Source organism: Streptopelia decaocto, assembly GCF_964273445.1.
Source record: "Streptopelia decaocto genome assembly, chromosome: Z".
NCBI lineage: Eukaryota > Metazoa > Chordata > Aves > Columbiformes > Columbidae > Streptopelia > Streptopelia decaocto.
The window spans coordinates 46,170,555-46,189,280 of NC_138657.1; the positions used below are offsets into that span (position 1 = coordinate 46,170,555).

At 37.8% G+C, this 18,726-nt stretch overlaps 1 protein-coding gene across 1 annotated transcript in view; it reads right to left on the bottom strand.

The window, feature by feature from the left end:
• Positions 1-18,726, bottom strand: part of EPB41L4A (erythrocyte membrane protein band 4.1 like 4A) — a 130,663-nt gene that overhangs the window by 58,930 nt on the left and 53,007 nt on the right. Inside the window, exons 4-8 of the mRNA XM_082074820.1 lie at positions 13,094-13,145; positions 12,773-12,851; positions 9,142-9,239; positions 6,079-6,199; positions 72-159 (exon numbers count right to left, since the gene is read on the bottom strand). Of these exons, the coding sequence (XP_081930946.1) occupies positions 72-159; positions 6,079-6,199; positions 9,142-9,239; positions 12,773-12,851; positions 13,094-13,145 (438 nt within the window). The remainder of the gene's footprint in view (positions 1-71; positions 160-6,078; positions 6,200-9,141; positions 9,240-12,772; positions 12,852-13,093; positions 13,146-18,726) is intronic.

Here is an 18,726-nt window from a genome sequence, read left to right on the forward strand (position 1 = left end):
CATATTAGTACAACATTTTTTTGTTGTTGTTGTTGTTGTTACCAAGTTTAAAATATTCAAACAATACTTACATAAACAGGATGGAGATCCACTCCATACATTTCCAGGGATTTAGCCACCCCTAAGAAGTTTGCTTCTGCTTCAGCAGGAACCTGACCCCTGTGAACAAAAGTCTGTGTAAGAAATTTGCACTTCCAGTCAACATACTAAAATAGATCATACTAATAAATGCAGTTTGCTGGACAGGCATATAACCCTTCCTACCATTTGTTTAGACTGTTATTATCCTTTCAGCACTGTACTTCTACTCACTCCAACTGAGACTGGACAGCAGGCACAAACTTTTAGTAACCCCCCTGCTATAAGATCCTACCACAGATATATTCTATCATATATACAATGCATGACACTACGGTGGCTAATCTTTTCCTTGTTGTCAGAAACACACTTCAGACATTCAATTTTAGGTTTGAATATGCAAAAAAACTTTTTTTTTCCCACTGACTACATTATTATTAATAAAGCAGGAATGGAATGATTGACTGGGCTGCTATTTACCCATAGCAGTGCCGAAGATACAAAGGATGTCTGTTTGAAAGTAGATTTCATTACTTCAGATAAAATATTCCTGTCTTCATAAAATCGTGCCTACAGCAAGCCACACCAACTGGTAACACCCAAGTCTGCTACTGTGAAAACAGTGTCTGGAATCTGTCTCATGAGATTACCAGTTTCAAAGATCTGGTTTACCTTCCTATCTGCAAGTATCAATTCATCAGCTAAAAACTACCATCAGTTGCACGCTGGTAGGAAACGATAGGGGAAAACTGGTGAGAAAGAAACCCTGGCTATTAAGAACATATCTGACACCACTGATGAAGGATTTACTTTCAAAAAGAGCAAAAAGACTAAATAAATTTAAAGACTTCAACAGACAGCCTCAAAATTTAATTTGTTCTTCCCTTCATAACTGCCATTGTTCAAGTGTAAGACCCTCTGCTGCAAGCCTGAAATAATTGAAGCTGCATTTTCATCTTCACTCCTTTTTAATACTTCTGTGAAAGCTACCGGACTTTTATCAGGAAAGTACAGCACATCTTGTAAAAATATAAACTCAAAAAGATGCATCTCCTGCTTCATCCTTTGACTATTCACTTGGGGAAACACTTCACTGCATTTGCTTTCAAATTCAGGGTGTGAAACAAAGCTCAACATCTTGACTCAAGGCCTGGAAAAGTCCTACCATATGCACATTCTTCCTTCTTGTCTCCCCATTCTCTCCAGCCTAGAAGCTACCTTCCAGGTTTTCCCAACTTTGTGTTATGCCTGATGAGGCAAAAAACACATTCAATGTGAAAGATGTGAAACAGCAGTGCTAGCATGAATGCAGTTGTACAGGTATTTAAAATACCTTCTTTGTATCTGGGAGATGGGCTGCTTCAGCGTATCTTATCCACACAGCAGCACTGGTACTGTTTCAGGTGTTAGCCCTTCTTTCCAAAGACGCCTGGAAAAGCACTAGAACTAAGGCCTGTAAGAAAAATCCCTTTCTTCAAGACCTGGATTTCCCAGTAGATTTGTGATTCACCTCTGTATTCACAATATGCAGAACACTGGCTATTCAGCATGCCAGTGCTCTCACATGTGACATCTTTTATCCACTTCTGCTATAAAAATTTACTGCACAGCTTTTGAGTTTTTGTTTTTGTTTAAATCTTGGTAGTGGCTCTCAGAAATGCAAGCAAAACGTTCACTGGAGCAGTATTGACTTACTGAGTACCCAGGCAGGCTAAGTCTCAGTCCTGAGTTAAATGGATTACCTCCTTAATGAATTAGTGCTAGAATGCAACATCAATTTAAATACCGCTGTTAGTGTTTCCTTACTGACCATGCTTAGAAAACTGCTGATATGCTTATCCCTATTCTCACCTACCTCTGAAAGTACCAAAAGGCCCAAATGTCAAATAAGTGTGTGTGCATGTATAAATCTTTTCATAATGGTACATACTTTATAAGAAAGTGTAATTGCAAAAATACTAAAAGAAGTAAAGATGTGACCTAGATCTTCTGAGAGAAGCAGGTGGAAGCCAGAGGAAGAGGTCCTCGCAAATGCGGATGGAAAAGATAGAATGCGAAGGAGAGAGGGGAATGTCAGGGACTGAAACAATTCTCATCATTACAAAGGGTGTTTCATTTTTCATTCTTACCATGTATGAAAACACAAACTCTTCTCAGCATCATACAGCCTGACAATACACTCCAAAACTACAACAGTTTTTGCAGTTGGTAATGACAGAGCAGGCAATGTAATAGCCATGCAGCTGACATGCACCACTCATTTAGATGGACATCAGTGCCACTGATGGCCTTAAACAATATTGAAGACTACTCTGAAAACTAACTATAATATCAGGGATACTTTAGCTTTCCTTATGCCCCACTGACAGCATGTAATATCAATTCAAAACACAGGAACAGCTGACATGGCAAGCACCAGTTAGTCCCAGATCTGCTGCAGACTGTAACAGGCAATGTCAGAGGGCCAAGACAAGCTCTTCCATTTGCACTGAGGAATCACATCCCTTCTCCAGCATCATGAGCATCTGCTTCCTCACTTGCAAGTCCTGAAGCCACTGTTTGCACCTCCAGATGTGCATGACAACATGAGGTCACCACACCCTGATATCTGACCTTGGGATTGTCATGCTGGTTTCCAGATGGGACAACAATCACAGTAGGCAGGCTGCAGAGAATCTATGCAATCAGAAACTGCCCCCCACCTCTGACTTCCCTCACCTTACTTGATTTCAAAACTTTCTCAAAAAACTGGATCCTGAATGAATCTCTGAATAGCTGTTTTGCCATGTAAAAGTCTGAGAGATAACCTGCAACCAAAAACAGTTAATCTGGACATAACTAGTAGAAGCAAGGTACATGTAGTGCCACAGCTGTCTTGCAAAAAAAAGCCCTGAACTTCCATGCTGAACTCCAGAAAGGATAAAAAAGTTCTTCCAAACCATATCACAAACCTGTCCCTACAAATGTCTCTGGTAGGTGAGATAATTTGGGATATGCTCTCAGCCATTCTAGATTCAAACTTCTTAACTAAAGTGTGGAGAAGTCAATGCTGGCAGTACTGATGACTGTCAGGCAGAAGTAGCAATGCGTACACCTTAGTTTCACTATCTTTTCTGATGCTGCTAAATCCCTGACAGCTAACTGCAGCCAGGCAGCATAAGAGTATCAGAGTTCTAGATCAATAAGTGTATAAAAACACTAGAGACAGTGTTACAACAGTTATCACTCCTCTTCACAACCACTGCTCCCCTGGCTTCTGTATTTAATCTTCAAGGTTATAAACTTTCGGAGACAAATGGGTCTTAATCTGATTTACTACACTAAAGACAACAGAAACCTGAGAGAGAGGAATGAAGGTTGCTTAGTATCAGTGCCCTGGTACATAGCACTTCCTCTCAAGTTTCATTTCTCAAACACAATCTCTGTGATGTTGAACCAAACAAACACTCTTTGACTAAGTTTCCAATCTCTGGAACAGAAAAAAGCCAACACTTTTTTACTTCATAAAAGGACCTGTAGTAAGGTTCTCTGTAATGCATCAATTAGTATAAGACCATCAGGCAACCACACAGAAATAATTATTGAACAACAGACTCTCTTCCCTGAAAGAGAAAGCTCAGGTCAATGTGGCCGCTGGCACAGAGTTCAATTACAGATTGAAGAGCTGTGTCTCAGTTAATACCTATTCTCATTAAACAAGGCACAAATAGCACTAACATGCAAAACTATCCAGACTGTGGCTTCATTATAGCAAGAGAATCAAGAAATCTAGATCTACATAGAAGATTGCTAGCTCTGATTATCTCTATATTAATTTGACAAAGCGTATGATGAACATACTCATAAAATGTTCTTTACTGTTCTCATCTTAATAAATGGTTATATCACAATTGCACCTAACTTGGATTTGTTAGAACAAGCTTCTTTATACTTACCAGGAACATGAACTTGGAGATAAGCGAGTAAATGTTTACTTTGGCTTTATATACAGTTGAACTTCTGGCATGTATTTTATTTTCAAAACCAATTTCATGTTTTGCATTTTTGAAGGCACTATGGTCTAATATTTGGAACAGCACATCGGGAAGCCAAATATCTCTGATTTGCAGGGCTTTCACATAGTGAGTGGTAGTTCGGCCTCTGCTATTCATACATGAAGAGTACATCAGTCTAAAACTAATCTCACTGCAAGTATTTCATACATAGAAGTTCATTTCTAAAGATGAGTAGGAGGTACAAACAGTGGCTCTGAATTGCTGGGGAGATTTTTATATTTTTTGTATGGCCACGTTAGAGTTAAAACGCCTTTAAGAAGAAGAAATGTAGCCTTTAAGAAGGCTACATAAACAGCTGCTGCAAATGCATCCAGTATTTAAGCTATTATTTACACAGGATCACTTTCTGACTCTGCCTTCTTTACTGGAAATTATGTTCTTTGCTCCAACTTCCCTATGAGACTAATATGCTTTTCCTCTCTATGTTGCTGCTGTTGTTCCTCTCTCAAATACTGACAGAATCAATTGTGCCAGTGGTTACTAGTTCTTGTCTCCTGGCTACCCTTGTTGCAGTTTTGCTTCTCACTCTGTTGACAAGTAATCAAGGGAAGGCAATGTATGTACAAATTGCAGTATGACAGAAAACCAACAGGCTCCAAAAGCAGCATCTTGAGATCCACCATCAGGCAGAGATTACCCAGAATGTCAATGATACATATACAAGTCACATGTTTTGTGTCCAAGGTGATTAGTATTCCAACAACTGGATGGAGAATTGCAGTTTTGCAATCTCTATTATAAAATGTATCTGTCCTTTCCAACTTTGATGAAGGTTAAGTTGGTAGTGCATGAATCTCCCAGGTCTACTGACAGACATGTTTTGGATCTCTGCAGTTCTCCTTTGTCCTGTCTGCAGTGCAATATTCTCCTCCCACAACCTCTTCAACAGTTGCCCCTGCCAAGTACCATAACTCTTGCTTATTTGCACCTTCTCAGTGCCTTCTCATACATGAGAAATGTTATCAGGTACAGTTTCAATGTCTGTGAACTTCTGTAGTGCCATGCTCAGTTTAAACCCAAACTATTTTGAGGGCCACAAGATACCCTGTGTTTCCACTGCTTTAAGGTCAAATGCAAAGTTTTGGAATTTGTTTGGTTTTTGTCCAGAGACCAGCACTTTTATTCAGTGCTGCCTGTTTCTAGCTGCCACTTTTTTTCTTACAAATCACATGTTCTTCCTTACAGTGGAATCCTTTGTATTGACCACTGCCAATACGTCTTATGTAAGATATGTTTGTTCATAAAATGAAAGAACTTCATGACTGTAGAACCAAACTCTCTTTAATTCATGCAGATGTCGCAACTGAGGTTATCACTTAATCCATGGACATACAAACTACTTTCCTGGTACCTCCTGAGATGTGAGCTGCTCCCACAAAGATTCATGCAGGTTGATACAAGAACTCCTCATTACCACAGCTAATGATCTTGCAAGAAAATAGAGGCTTCACTGTACCAAGTGCTGTTGTACATTATTAGATTAAAAGTGGTTTTGTCCTAACAGTTCATTTGAATACACAGGGCATTATGAAGAAATGAAATGTTATTAATCTTGTCTTACAGACAGTAAACTGAGGCATGAACATAAAAAGCAACTTGCAAAACATCTGTCCTGGAACAGGGAACTGAAATCACAGATTTTTATTTTATTCTTTTTAACTAAAAAAACAAAAGGAAACTGGAGTACAATTAAAACTGCTGGTTCTGAGACACCCATACCTAGGTATGACAGACATTGTATTTCCAGTTATTGTCCTGCTCAGTTCCTAAGCCAACAACTCCAATTATGTAAAATGTTTTCTGTTTATGCGGGACATGCGGGATGCCCTGTATTCTTTTCTTGGGTCTAGAGACCTCCACTCTGCACCACGAGCTGCTCCCTTACTACCAAGCACCTACAAATTTGATTTTACCTGCCAAGTTCCCAATAGTACTGAATTCTTACATCAGAGTTTTGTGTATCCGCTCTATGGCATCCTCCAGCTCTTCCTTCTGGTCTGGAACAAAGCGGTACTCCGAGACATAACCTGCAGTGTGCTTATATGGGTCATAGTCCCCCAGCTCAGCTACAGGACACAAGAAGAAAAGATAGGTTACCCATTTTCAATGCTTTATTTTAAACAAAAAATATTTTAAGTAATCCACCTATTGGTGCCAAGCCACCTCTTTGCAACTAACCATGTAGTCAGTTAAAAAATGCAAAGGCAGTATAGAACTGTTCATGTTAGCACACATAAAACCAAGAAAAAATGCCTTCAGTCACTTTAAAAGAGAAATGGAAGGTTCAAAGAGCTAGAGGTTTTGATAGAAAATCTACCACTTCTATAAGGGGTAGATATAATTTTTTCCAAGCCAGTAAAGTTGAAATTTGATGACCTATATTTTTTGGCAGCATATGTATAACAAGTGTAGAAGAAAAGTCTAGTTTTTAGATTATCTATGCCCTCACAATAAGTTGTAATATTATAGATAGAGCTGATCCATATTCTTGCTGAGAATCCTAACACAAATGTCAGTGTGGGAATGCAAATGGATACAAATATCCTGAGACATCTAGATGTATGTCCTCCTAAGTGTCTTGTGAGGAAACACAAAACTTCATTTTCAATAAAATATCATTATAATTCCTGAATATTAAATTCACTATCAAAATCAAAACAATTTTTAAAAATCATTTCTTAAATAAAATAATGTAATGAATAGCTGAAATAATTTTATTTGAAACAACCATGAATTTGCATACATTAGTCATGTCAGTTTACATTGTCACAATCCAATTATAAAATAAATACACACCTTGGTCAGAACTCACTTCTACTGATCTTAACTATAACTGCATCTATCTGAGAAACTCTGCAAAAATACTTCAATTTTTTAGTAACACTACACAAAACCTACATAGGCTTCTCTGAGAAAAGTTCCATGGATGGTTTCTATCCAATGCACAAGCCAAAACACATAGCTAAAGGAGGCTTCAAGAGCCAGGAAGAAAAAGACTCATCAAGTAACTCATGTTTCTTTCCAAAATTTAATTACATTTCTAGAACAAGACAATAATCTGCTCAGTAGAGATGTTCAGAAGTTTTTGTAGAAAACCTCCATAAAAACAATGTGGTTCATGCCCACAGCAGAAATGAGTATGAATAACTACAACAGCAACAACTCCAGCATTCCCAATAGGAAAACTGGTATATTCTGTAAAATGTGCCATGCGTACTGATTTTTCCACCATCACCACTATAATAGTCTGCTGAACTGACCAAAAAAGGAGGAAAATAATTCACAACAGGATCTGCCTGGAGATGACGGGTGACACCCAGGCACAATCTGAATGGCGAAAGCAGGGACTGTGGCTGGAGAAGGACATGGGCAGAAGCTCCGGGAGAACAGGTGGCCTTGCCTGCTACTCCAGATCTCGGCAGCTGCCAGTTCCACCACGATACACCACTGATACTACTGCAGAAGCAGAGCTTCTTGGCTATTACTGATTTCCCACAAACACATTTCATTTCAGTTTGGAAAAGAAAAAAGCACAGTCTGCACAGCACCCTTGGAAAGGCCATTGATGGCGGTACTGATGCTTTGGGTTCATATTTTCAGTAACTGCACAGACATTGCTGAGGTGTCTTTATACACTTTGAACAACTGCAGGCCCTAAATAAAAGGACTGTGCTTATTTTATAGAGTCAAGGGAAATGTATGCTTGCTGGTGGTAGGACTAACTTTAACCCACTGAATAAAATCTTTGCAATGCTTTAACTCTTCTCTCTCACATGGGCTTCCTCATTGTTTTTCAACAGAATATCTGAGATTAGAATCAAAGGAACAGGGCTTTATACCAAAACATCAGCTCCCCATACTCTAGCCACCTTACAAAATTACTGAAGGCCAAGAATTCATTCTTTTTACTCATGTCTCATAATACAATGAAGATGTCACCACCATTACATATTTTCCTGCTTCATACTTGCCATATTTTTTCAGGGAAGGCACGTATGTCAGTGAAGTGAAGTGCACATTGCAAACAGTTTTTCAGAGTATGATGTCATATTTCTTAGACACCAAAATGAAGTTAAAAAACAATTGTACAAAAATAAAAACTGCCTGAAATTTTATCTTTCCAGAAACACATATAACACACCATGAAATTCTGTATAATGTCCACTCCCATTTCATAGACAAGTCATGCTGCCTTGTGTAAAATGGAAATGAAAAGATTATTTTTAATGTTGTATTGTGTTGTTGAGTCACACTTGGAACTCCACTAATACAAATAATCTTTGCTTAATACAGATCACTCATGAGAAATCCAAATTTAACATAAAACAAATTACAGATACAGGTCCCAGCATGGATTAGCATATGATTTTTGATTGCCGAGTGTGTTTGAATACAGAGTTTGAGCTGTCGGGTGAAAGGAATAACTACCTTATAGACAGCTCCTTTCTAATTGATTGCTAGTTCTATCAAGTATGCAGGATGTAACATCCCCTTCTGAAAAGCTAACTACTGGTGGGTAAATGCAGATAAATGACAGACAGAATTAAAATTCTTCACTTCAAGTCAAAACACATCCTCCCTTCAAGCACAGGCACATTCATATTGACATAATGTAATTTTTCAAAGAGTCTTCTATTTGACAGACTTTGTTGGCTGGAGGCTGCCAATAGATCATCAAATCTGTAAACCTCCTGATAAAAGTTTTTGTCATACTCTCCATGCAATCCAAAGTCATGAAGTCCTAAGTATATGATATTTCTCAGCAAGGCAAAGAGTCTTCAGATTGACTTTTCAGTTTCTTCTTTACATTGACTTCTATATTGCTTCTATATTATCTGTTCGGAATTGTCATCTACTTACAGTTCTTTAGATGAATCAGTCATACTAGTTTTGTTCTGTTTTGAAATGAATGTGTAAAGTGTTAGTGAATACTTCAGTCATCACTTAAAATTAATCATAATGCAGGATATTAAAAGAAATTAGTTTTCAGTTGGCCAGAAGAACTTACACTGAATTATATATGCTCCCAACTGTGCTGCAGTATCGATTGGACAAGGTAATCGGCCCTGTAAAACATCTTGCTTGACCTGCAAGAAAAACTGATACCTAAAACACAGAGAGAAAACAAATTTATTACTTCCGTATTGAGTCTGATGCACCAAGTAATGTTCCAACATCTTCCACTTTACTGAAGACATAACATGTACCGTAACTATGAGACAGTAACAAACTGTATTTCTCTCTAAATGACTTTTCCACTGCTGACGCTGAAGTAACAACTAAGATTAATCTAGTGAAAGAATCTAGGTAGAGGAGCACTCTAGTTTTCCCTTCCACTTACATTGTGCAGATACAATTCATTTTTCTCCTAAAAATGTGATTTCTCTCCTTTGACTGTCATAGGGTAGTCAGGAAGCAGAGAAAAGGTGAGGAATCTGAAAATTTGTTAAGAAACCTGTCAAAGGGCCAAAGTGGATCAACATAAGGGATAACTCAGTATTGGATACTTCTTTACTCAAAGGCTTCCCTTCCACACACCAGAGTATCAACTCTAGAGCAGCAACCTGATTTGATGGAGTCCATACCCCCATGAAAAAGATGGATGGGTATACCACTAGCAGCTAACTGTATCTGTCATAGCAGAGGATACTTTCCTTATTGGAATAGAGATAGCAGGGATGATAATGTAATTTTCAAAGTCATAACCTGCTTCTACTCTCGATGAAGCACATACTGAGGCCACTTACACTGAAACAATATGGACAAAACACATGGAAAAGTAAAGAAAGAAAACAAGCCATCATAAAAAGGATGTGCTTGGTTTTGCAACTCCCCATACTAATTTATAGGAAATCTTTTAAACACTGTTTAGATTTTGTCTGTTTTATTACAACAGATCTATGCAGTGTTTCACATCATCCTAAACAAGTTTATTGCACCAAGTTTATAAAAAGATGACAATACTGAGAAGGTAACTTTTTTTAAAAAAAAACAGTCATCCATTCAAGCACACAGTTTTTTCATTATCCATTAATTCAACTTTATCTATGTAAAGCCATTCAGCTACACTGCAAATAATTTATTTTGTGTTAGTACAAGTTACTTATGAAAGCACCTTGGAATGATCTGCATGTTCAAAGTGCATCTACACTGATTTCAAGGAAGTTTGCAAACTGCAGGTTACATGATAGCTGATCCACAAATTATGTAAGATCAAATCAAATTTATGAGACTTTATTAGCCCAGATGAGCCTCTGAATAAGTACACCAGTGAGTTCCTGCTTAATGATCTCAAAGATTTTGTGCTGTGACAGATATTCTAGGAAGAATGTCCACACTTTAAAGAAATGGCTAATATTCTCTGCCTTAGAGAACCATGGCACTGCAGAGGAATTTTTCTGGGAATGTCATTAGGCAATACAAAGCACATACACTGAATGTTTCTTCACACAAAGCAGTATCTCAGTAGTGCTTCTAGCTTATGCTTGCCAGTCCTACCTAGATAAATCTTCCCTGTATGAATGGTGATAATGACAAAGATGATTTCACATCTACTGTGGAGTACATAGCATCTTCTTTTTAACATGAAATGCATTTCTGATATGTGCCCATCTTTCTGTTAGCACTCCTCCATCTCTACAGTGCAGAGCTTCATACCAGATGATGCTACAAATGTATTTTCCATGTGGCAGGTATCTATATTCCTGCATTCTTATACTGTAGTCTCAAAATAAAACAGGATAGGAAACTGAAAAACACTACCTTCCTGCAAAGAACAGTCAGAGCCAACTGTTAAGTGTTTAAGTGACTCCTTTAACGTGAACAATCTCACTATACATTCAGAAAATGTAAATGAGAATCACCTCAGTGTTAGCCTCTGCCTACAAGCCAGATAGATTTTGCTGTGAAGCAATTACAAATTTGACAGGTTTTCATAAGTTGTAAATAGCAATTATGTAATGCCAGAGATCATCAGCATCTAATAAGCAGAGACTCCACTCTCATAGCCATTAAAATAACAAACACATGCTCCAAATAAACACACTGGTTAGCACAAACTGGTTTATATGTTACTGTTACATTTGGCCAAAAAAATATTATTCTTTAAAAAAATCAGGCCTCTAATCCCTCCTAAGATGAAGAAGGCTTTATTATTACTGTATTTTTTTCTGAAAAGCTATACCTTCCTTCCAAGGTTTAAGAGGCTACATGAATAAATGCCCACAAATGTTGATGGCATTTGATTATTCAATTTGTTTAGTTGAAGACTGTCAATACAAGCACATCACATTCTTGTGCCCTCCCTCTGTACTTTCTAAGGTGCAAATTCTGCCTGACCAAACATGGCACAGAGATGAACAGAGGCTTACTAATTATACTAAAATGCTTCTTGACTAGGTTCACACACCTGATCAGCAGTGCAAATCACTGACTGACCTTATGACACAGCAAAGAGAAACAGCTTCTGAAAATTTCACCCCTGTCCAGTAATTTCCCAGACAGTAATCCACCCTGCCTCCCGGGTCATAACACATTCGGTGGCCAAAGCTCAATTCCCAGGGCCACCTCTCTTCCCCTGTGAGCAGGGTTGAAAGTGCTTCTGGAAAAATACAGGAAACTTCCTCAAACATTCATGGTACAGGGCCATCCCATTGAGGCCAGCTTACACTCCTTTACCTACAAAGTCACTATATTTATTATTTTTACCAGGCCAGCCTAAATCTTGTGGTATTGCACACCTCCGTTCCTGCTGTGCCAGCATGGAAACAAAAGAATTTTCTCACTCTGCTACAAGAATATTCTGCCTGTGCTGCAACAATTGCGAGCTTTGATTAAAGAAAATGAAAAACCCTGTGTGCGTTCTGATGAATTCTCTTGTGTCATGTTCCTAGGACATCAAAAGAAATATTTTAGCATTTATTAATGCAAGCCAGCACAACAGTTTTGTCCACCTACCTATGCAAATTCTCAAATTTCCTTTTGAACCTAAAAATAATTGTCTGAGACCTTTCATGAATAAAGCAAAAAGAAAAACCTGAGCGTGAGAGTTCAAGCAAGCGTGTGTGTATGTGTCTGTGCACATGTGTGTGCATGTGTCAGTGTGTGCACCTTCATTTCTGCAGAGGCCAAGCTCAGTTAAAAGAATCAAAAGTATGCAACTCTTCAATCTCCTTCACATATTTTCAGAAAGACCAAAAGAAATCCTCTTGAAAAGCAGTTCTGGAATTTAAGCTATGGCAAATAAAGAAGAAAATCCCCTATATTTATATTTGATATCCAAGTAAACTCTAAACTTGATTATAGCACAATATAACTGCAAATGTGACAATGCATTCCTTAAAATAAAATTAAAAAAAAAAAAAAAAAAAAAAAACCACCACAAATGCACATAAAGTCCCTTTGGTTTTTGATGCACCAGAGATCACCTTTTCATCTTGGGCTTCCAGTTCGTTGTCTATACTGACCACCATGAAGCTAGTCACAATTCTCTTCCTGCCCATACATGTTTAAGCAAAAAATATTCAGCTGTTCGAGAAAAAAAAAATCCCACAACCCAGTTACATCACAACAATATGCACCTGGCTGGAACAGATTACCACCCTGAAATCAACAAACTACACTCTTAGTGAATACTGTACCTTGTTATTTCTTCTTTAAGTTTACACGGATCCTCTGCATAAAACTTAATGCCAAAATACAGAGTGTATGGTGGTCCAGCTGAAGGAAAAAAATATTTGGTGTAAAAGTTAGTTGTTATGAACTGTTAATTGTTACAAATTGTTACTAGTTGAGTACAAAAAAGCTACTAAGATGGCTATCGTAATACTTAATGAAACTTGAAAGTTTCAGAAAAAATCTTACACCCACACAGCAGACCTATACATCTACACTTATTACACAAGGTGAGGAAAAAAAAAAAATCTTTAGATAGGTACTTTAAGTTCAAGTTAAATACATACTGTTTATCAACTCTTTATGTTCACCAAGGGTCTTTGCAGGATCCAGCCAGTACTGTGAGACAGATAATTGTGGAAATTAGTCACTTAACATGGAAAAATAATACAGAACAATTGCAATTCTATATTTATTCCTATATTTATTAGCAGACTGACACACTCCAGTCTGCTAACGACACTCGTGTCAGCTTCTGATCAGAGAAACACTGTCTGTACAAATCTAGTGCTGCATATCTTCTCTGGGGGTAAGGGTCTTCCTAAAAGGAAATCTGCTTGGTAAGAGCCACCACATTTCAGATTCATGACAAGCTGGCTCTACAGAGTTATCACACTAAGTACCTGCTGGTGTCTACCTCATCTGCTGCAGCTAGTATCTGGATGTGCAACCTTGCTATTTTCTTCCCGTGAGATTAATCTAAGCAGGATAATTCTATTTAACAGCAACATGAAAGCATGTGAGACAGGGTCTACAAGGAAAGAATGAAGGGCCTTCACTCGCTTCCTGAAAAACAAAGTATTGTAGGGAGGAATAGGCATAACAGCATTGTCCCAACACCTGAGAAATTGCTGTGAGAACACAGTGATCAATTTTTCTTCATGTCCACTGAGCATGAAGAAATTTGCTTACCTAGAAGCAAAAAAACATAGATTTTCAGAAACAGTTTCTAGAAGCAGGGGGAGAGGATGACTGTAAACTGGCACCAATGTAACGAGGGCACGGACTCTTCAGTTTACAGGGCTAGTTGGCAAAAAGTGTCAGAGATGATCGAGGTGTGCTTAGTACACTGCAGAGGGATGAACTGTTAGATGGTTTCCCATATTATTAGACCAAAGGACAATCTGCAGCATAATTTCTCACTGATTACTCTGACCTGCCTTTATCAAACTTCTAGCAAAAGTTATCCTGATGTTACTGGTGAAGGCAGACCAGCTGCATACTTCACATTATGTCTACACTGGTCAACAGAATCCTGCTCTTGTAATCCCTCCAGCTACTTATTTCTTCCTTAGCTTGACTTTTCTATGATTCAGTTTTGGAATTAAGTGCAGAGGGAGCTGCCAAAACCATTCTTGTCGTCCTTTTCTTCAGTTCTCTTCCCTCATACACAAAGTTTTTGGACCAGCTGAGGTTGGCACCCCTTCTTAAAACACTGGAAACAAAAAGGCTGTTCAACACAGCTGCTAGAAAGAACAAATTAAGGCAGACCAAATCTGCTCCCTTAATACCCACACCTTCTTTAACTGAGAAACTACAGACACCAATGAACAAGGAAACTCCTCACCTGCAATCCTGAACTAACCCTACAGAGAATAAGAATAAAATGACTAACCAACAAGTCTCCCCTTTCTATGCAGAAAACTTCCCTGAACTAAAAAAAAATCACTATTAGAAGGAAAAACACTACAAAACACTTTAGTTGAAAATCTCAAGCAAATAATTTTGTGTTTGTAAACAACTACCATTATTAAAAAACAAAACAAAACAAAACAAAAAACAAATTACTTCCATTAGCTGTTGATCAATAGAAACAGCTGTATGACTTGTTCTTGGACATTGCTATTTCAAATCCTGGAATGTTTGTTAAAAAAAATTCCGAAATTTCAAAGGACAAAAAAATATTTAGTACTTGCTTGTATCAAATACATCCAGTAGCAATTCAAATATACACCCTCTTACCCTCAACAGAAAGTGAGAATGAAAGAATGAAACCTGTTACTCTTGTGTTAGAACTCCAAATGAGCAATAATCTGAGCTAGCACAATAGGCCGATATGAAGATTTTACAGTTAACAGGCAGAAAAAAGGCAAAATGACTCTGCAGTGTACATTCTGGCTATGCAATGTGGTCAGAATGTGGTCTGAACTCTGCTCAAAACTGAAATCACAATATGAACAACACGTCATCAAGCTAACTTCCTTATCACTGACAGCTTTTTGTTACACTGTAAGAGATCAAAACGATCGTGTTTCAAAATCAGATCAAAATCTATCACAGAATTGCTCTTTCATTAAGTTCTGCTGAACTGAAACTGGCTTCAAGATATGTTGCCTTATAATCCTATTCACAGTTCATCTTTGCATGCATAGGTAGACTATTTTTAAAAAAATAATGGATAATGATGGATTGTCCTTCAAGTTTGCAAGTCGAGCACAGAACAATTAGATTTGTGGTTGTCTCTGCAACCTGAACACCACTACCTGTTGTATCGTTCTGTATCTTGTGGTTCACTGGCTGCCATGAGACAAATCAAGATCTGGACAAGACTGTGAGGACACATGTAGACAATACAATCAAAACCAAGTTGCATTGCAACTCTTTAGTTCTCACTAGGCTATAATTGTCTGGAAAGTCAAATAATCTTCCTTGCATGGTCTTCTGAAGGCAATTCCTAAGCTTGGGGCAAAATTCAGAGGGAAAACTGCAAGTTCAGATTCAGAGGGAATCTGAAGAGAGGAGAGGGAATAAATCTGGTTATTCATATCACTAAATATTTCCTTTCCTTGCTCCAAGCTGAGCCAGCAGGAGGAACTGCACTCCCAGCCCTCAACCCTGTAAGACAGATTGCTTTAGCTCAGACCATTTTACTGCTGGGACAGAGAGTGGTGGGGAAGGGGCAAGAATCTCCTCTGCCTTCTTGTTTCTGCAGTAAGCATTTAACATTGTGGAAATGCTATAAACACACACTTATAAATAATTGCATAGCTATTTATTACTTCAAAGGATGCCAAAATTTTCCTGAAGAATGCAAAGGGTGAGGGGAGGAAAGGGAGATTTCTAACATTTTATATGTAAGCCAAAGATGAATGGAATTTCATGGATAATGAAAAGACATTTTTCAAACCAACGTTAGACAATAAAGATGAGAACATTTACAAAACCAAGAACCCCTAAAACAGAGCTCTCTAAGCATACATACGCATGCATATATAATGCGTATTAGATAGCTGTTAAATGTTTGCATATACATACAAATAGTGTTGAGTATAGTTACAGTTTTCAGCTCACATGTTAAAGCACCAAGAGAAATGGAACAAAAAAGCAGAGTGTCTTATTAATCCAATACACTTGCACAGCAGGTGCTGACATCAAACCCTGCATTTGTGAATGCCAAAGTCGCTCCAACACACAGCATCACAGCTCTTATCTGTTTGGCAGCCAGCACACCACTTCTCAGTGATTTCCCACCTGTATCTCCCCTGCACAGACAACAAGGGTTATCTGACTTGTAAACAGCTCACCACTACTGCAAAGAGGTGGAGGGCATATACCTGCATATACCCATTCAACTGCCTGGGATAAATTTTGTGAATCTAAAGGGGGAATTTAACATTTACAGAAGAAATGGGAAAAAAAAATAATAATTTCTAAATAGTCCTAGTCAATGCAACTATACAATTACTAAAGTGATGGTCACTAGTTTACTAATTGTTATTTACAAAGAACATATAGTGTTCATTTAATTTACTAAGACTGATTATAAATGTACAATGTTATGTAAGAAAATAATTCCCTTTTAATTTTTAGGTAGGAAAAAAAAATTTAAAGTACAGCCTCTCTAAGAATAAATGGGCTGTATTGTCCTTTGCACTTTTACAAATCTGGCTCCCATACGAGCCAGATGTATGAGCAGTATGCACCAAAGCACCATGCAGTATTTCATATTTAGCCCTTTTAAATGACTGCAAGCATTTTTCCACAAATCTGGATTCTTCGTTCCTTGTATCTGCATAGGGTTAAACCTGGGTCAAATTCCATGAACCTGTTTGAAACAAAATATTAACTAGGTTGAAATGTTTGCTGTGGTATCAATCAATGAAGTGTCTGGTAGAGAAAAATCTATCAACTTCAAACTAAATCCTGGGCCATCTTAACTAGATTCTTACAAAGCTGTACCCATCATGCCACACATGCTAGTTTTTGTTCAAATTTACAACAGGAAAAAAAACCAACTTTCAAGAGAAAAGCCAGTATTTTTTTTCAATTATAAACCACAATTTAAGACAAGATTAATTATTAGAATTAATTTGTCAGTTTTTTTCATCAAATGTTCAGTGCAAAGAATCTAAAACTGATTCACACCCTCAAGACTCCCTCATTACATAAGAAATGTAGAAATCATCAGGCAATTCCTAAATTCAAATATGTATTTGATACTTCTGTCTTTTCTTTAGTAGACTCCAAAGTTGTATTGATTATATTTAGTATTAGATCTCCAGTGTGTGTATCCTGTTGATCCCACTACACTCCAAAAGCTTACTCTTACAGCCTTTAACTCACCTGACCATAACCTATGTCTAGGTTGTTTTAATCCATTAACATTTTTCTAAAATTTCTAGCTTCTAATCAGTATTATCAGTCTCCATTTTCTTTCCACTGGTTATGCTATCTATTTTAACAAGCAGAACAAGTCTTTTTCTTTCTAGATAATTTAGTATACCATGCCTGTAGGCAAATGTCAAATCCATACAAAAACAAAATATAAGCTAAGTACAGTTCATCTGTTTTTCTAAGATCTTAAGATCAAAATACACACTACATTATATGACAGTAATTCCCTGCAGAACAGACATTTTTTATTTTAAACAAACCTTTTGTTAAAATCATGCCCTAGTTTAGCTACACACAGCCTGTTCAATCTGTTACCCTAAGCAATTTGGTTTAGTAACCTGGAATCTGAGCACACTGCATTTACTTTATTAATCACACTGGATGGATCAAGGAACAACTTTCCGATATATGAGTTTGGATGGCAGGGATGTGCAATTCATGGCACAGGATTCTGTGCTCAGCTTTGCCACAGCTGACCTGATCTATCACTGCAGCACAGCGACTTGCAGTAGAAAGTTCAGCTTCACCAGAAACTGAGACCTACATCTCCCCTCTGTCCCTATAAGACCTCTGGGATACACAGCTGTGAAATATATTGCCACGGGCTCCCTCCTACCTGCTGTTCTCCCAGCTCTGTATATTCAAAACACAGCTTGCCCATAGCAGGAGAGAAAAAACATATCTGTGCTACCGAATGGCGGCATGGTACAGAGACAAGGTGCTGCCCATCTCATGTTATCTCTGGATCCTGGAGCAGGACACTCATGTTTGCACAGCACTGCACCTGAACTAGCCGGGGCTGGGGGAATGAGCTCAGCTACTGAATTAACTGAATTAACATGATGATACAGCTTTCTGTTTTTGTATTTTCCCTAAGAGAAATAAGCCCTAAGAGAGCATCAGTATTGTGTACAGGGTGAATATAATAGCTCAGATTAGCATTATATGAGAGAAGAAGGATATTTGCATCACATCCTGCTGTACAATGAAGACACGTGTCCTGAAGCTTTAGGTTAAGCAGTTTTAGCATGAGAGTTCAGTTAGGAATGGTGAGGGGGCAACCTGACCAACGTGAAATTGTGAAGTGCAGCCAGGTTTCTGGAAGTAAAAAAAGAAAAAAAAAAAAAGTATTTATTATGAACAGACTTTAAAATCATTTTGGTTGTCTAGTTTTCTGCAATAAGGGAGTCTCAAAGTCTTTTTTGTAAGAAAACCTCTAATAGCATGACTCTTTTCAGCTTGCTTTTGTGATTTGACAAGAGAATGCCTTTGGGCTTCAAAAGTACCCTTTCCCTCATCAAATTCT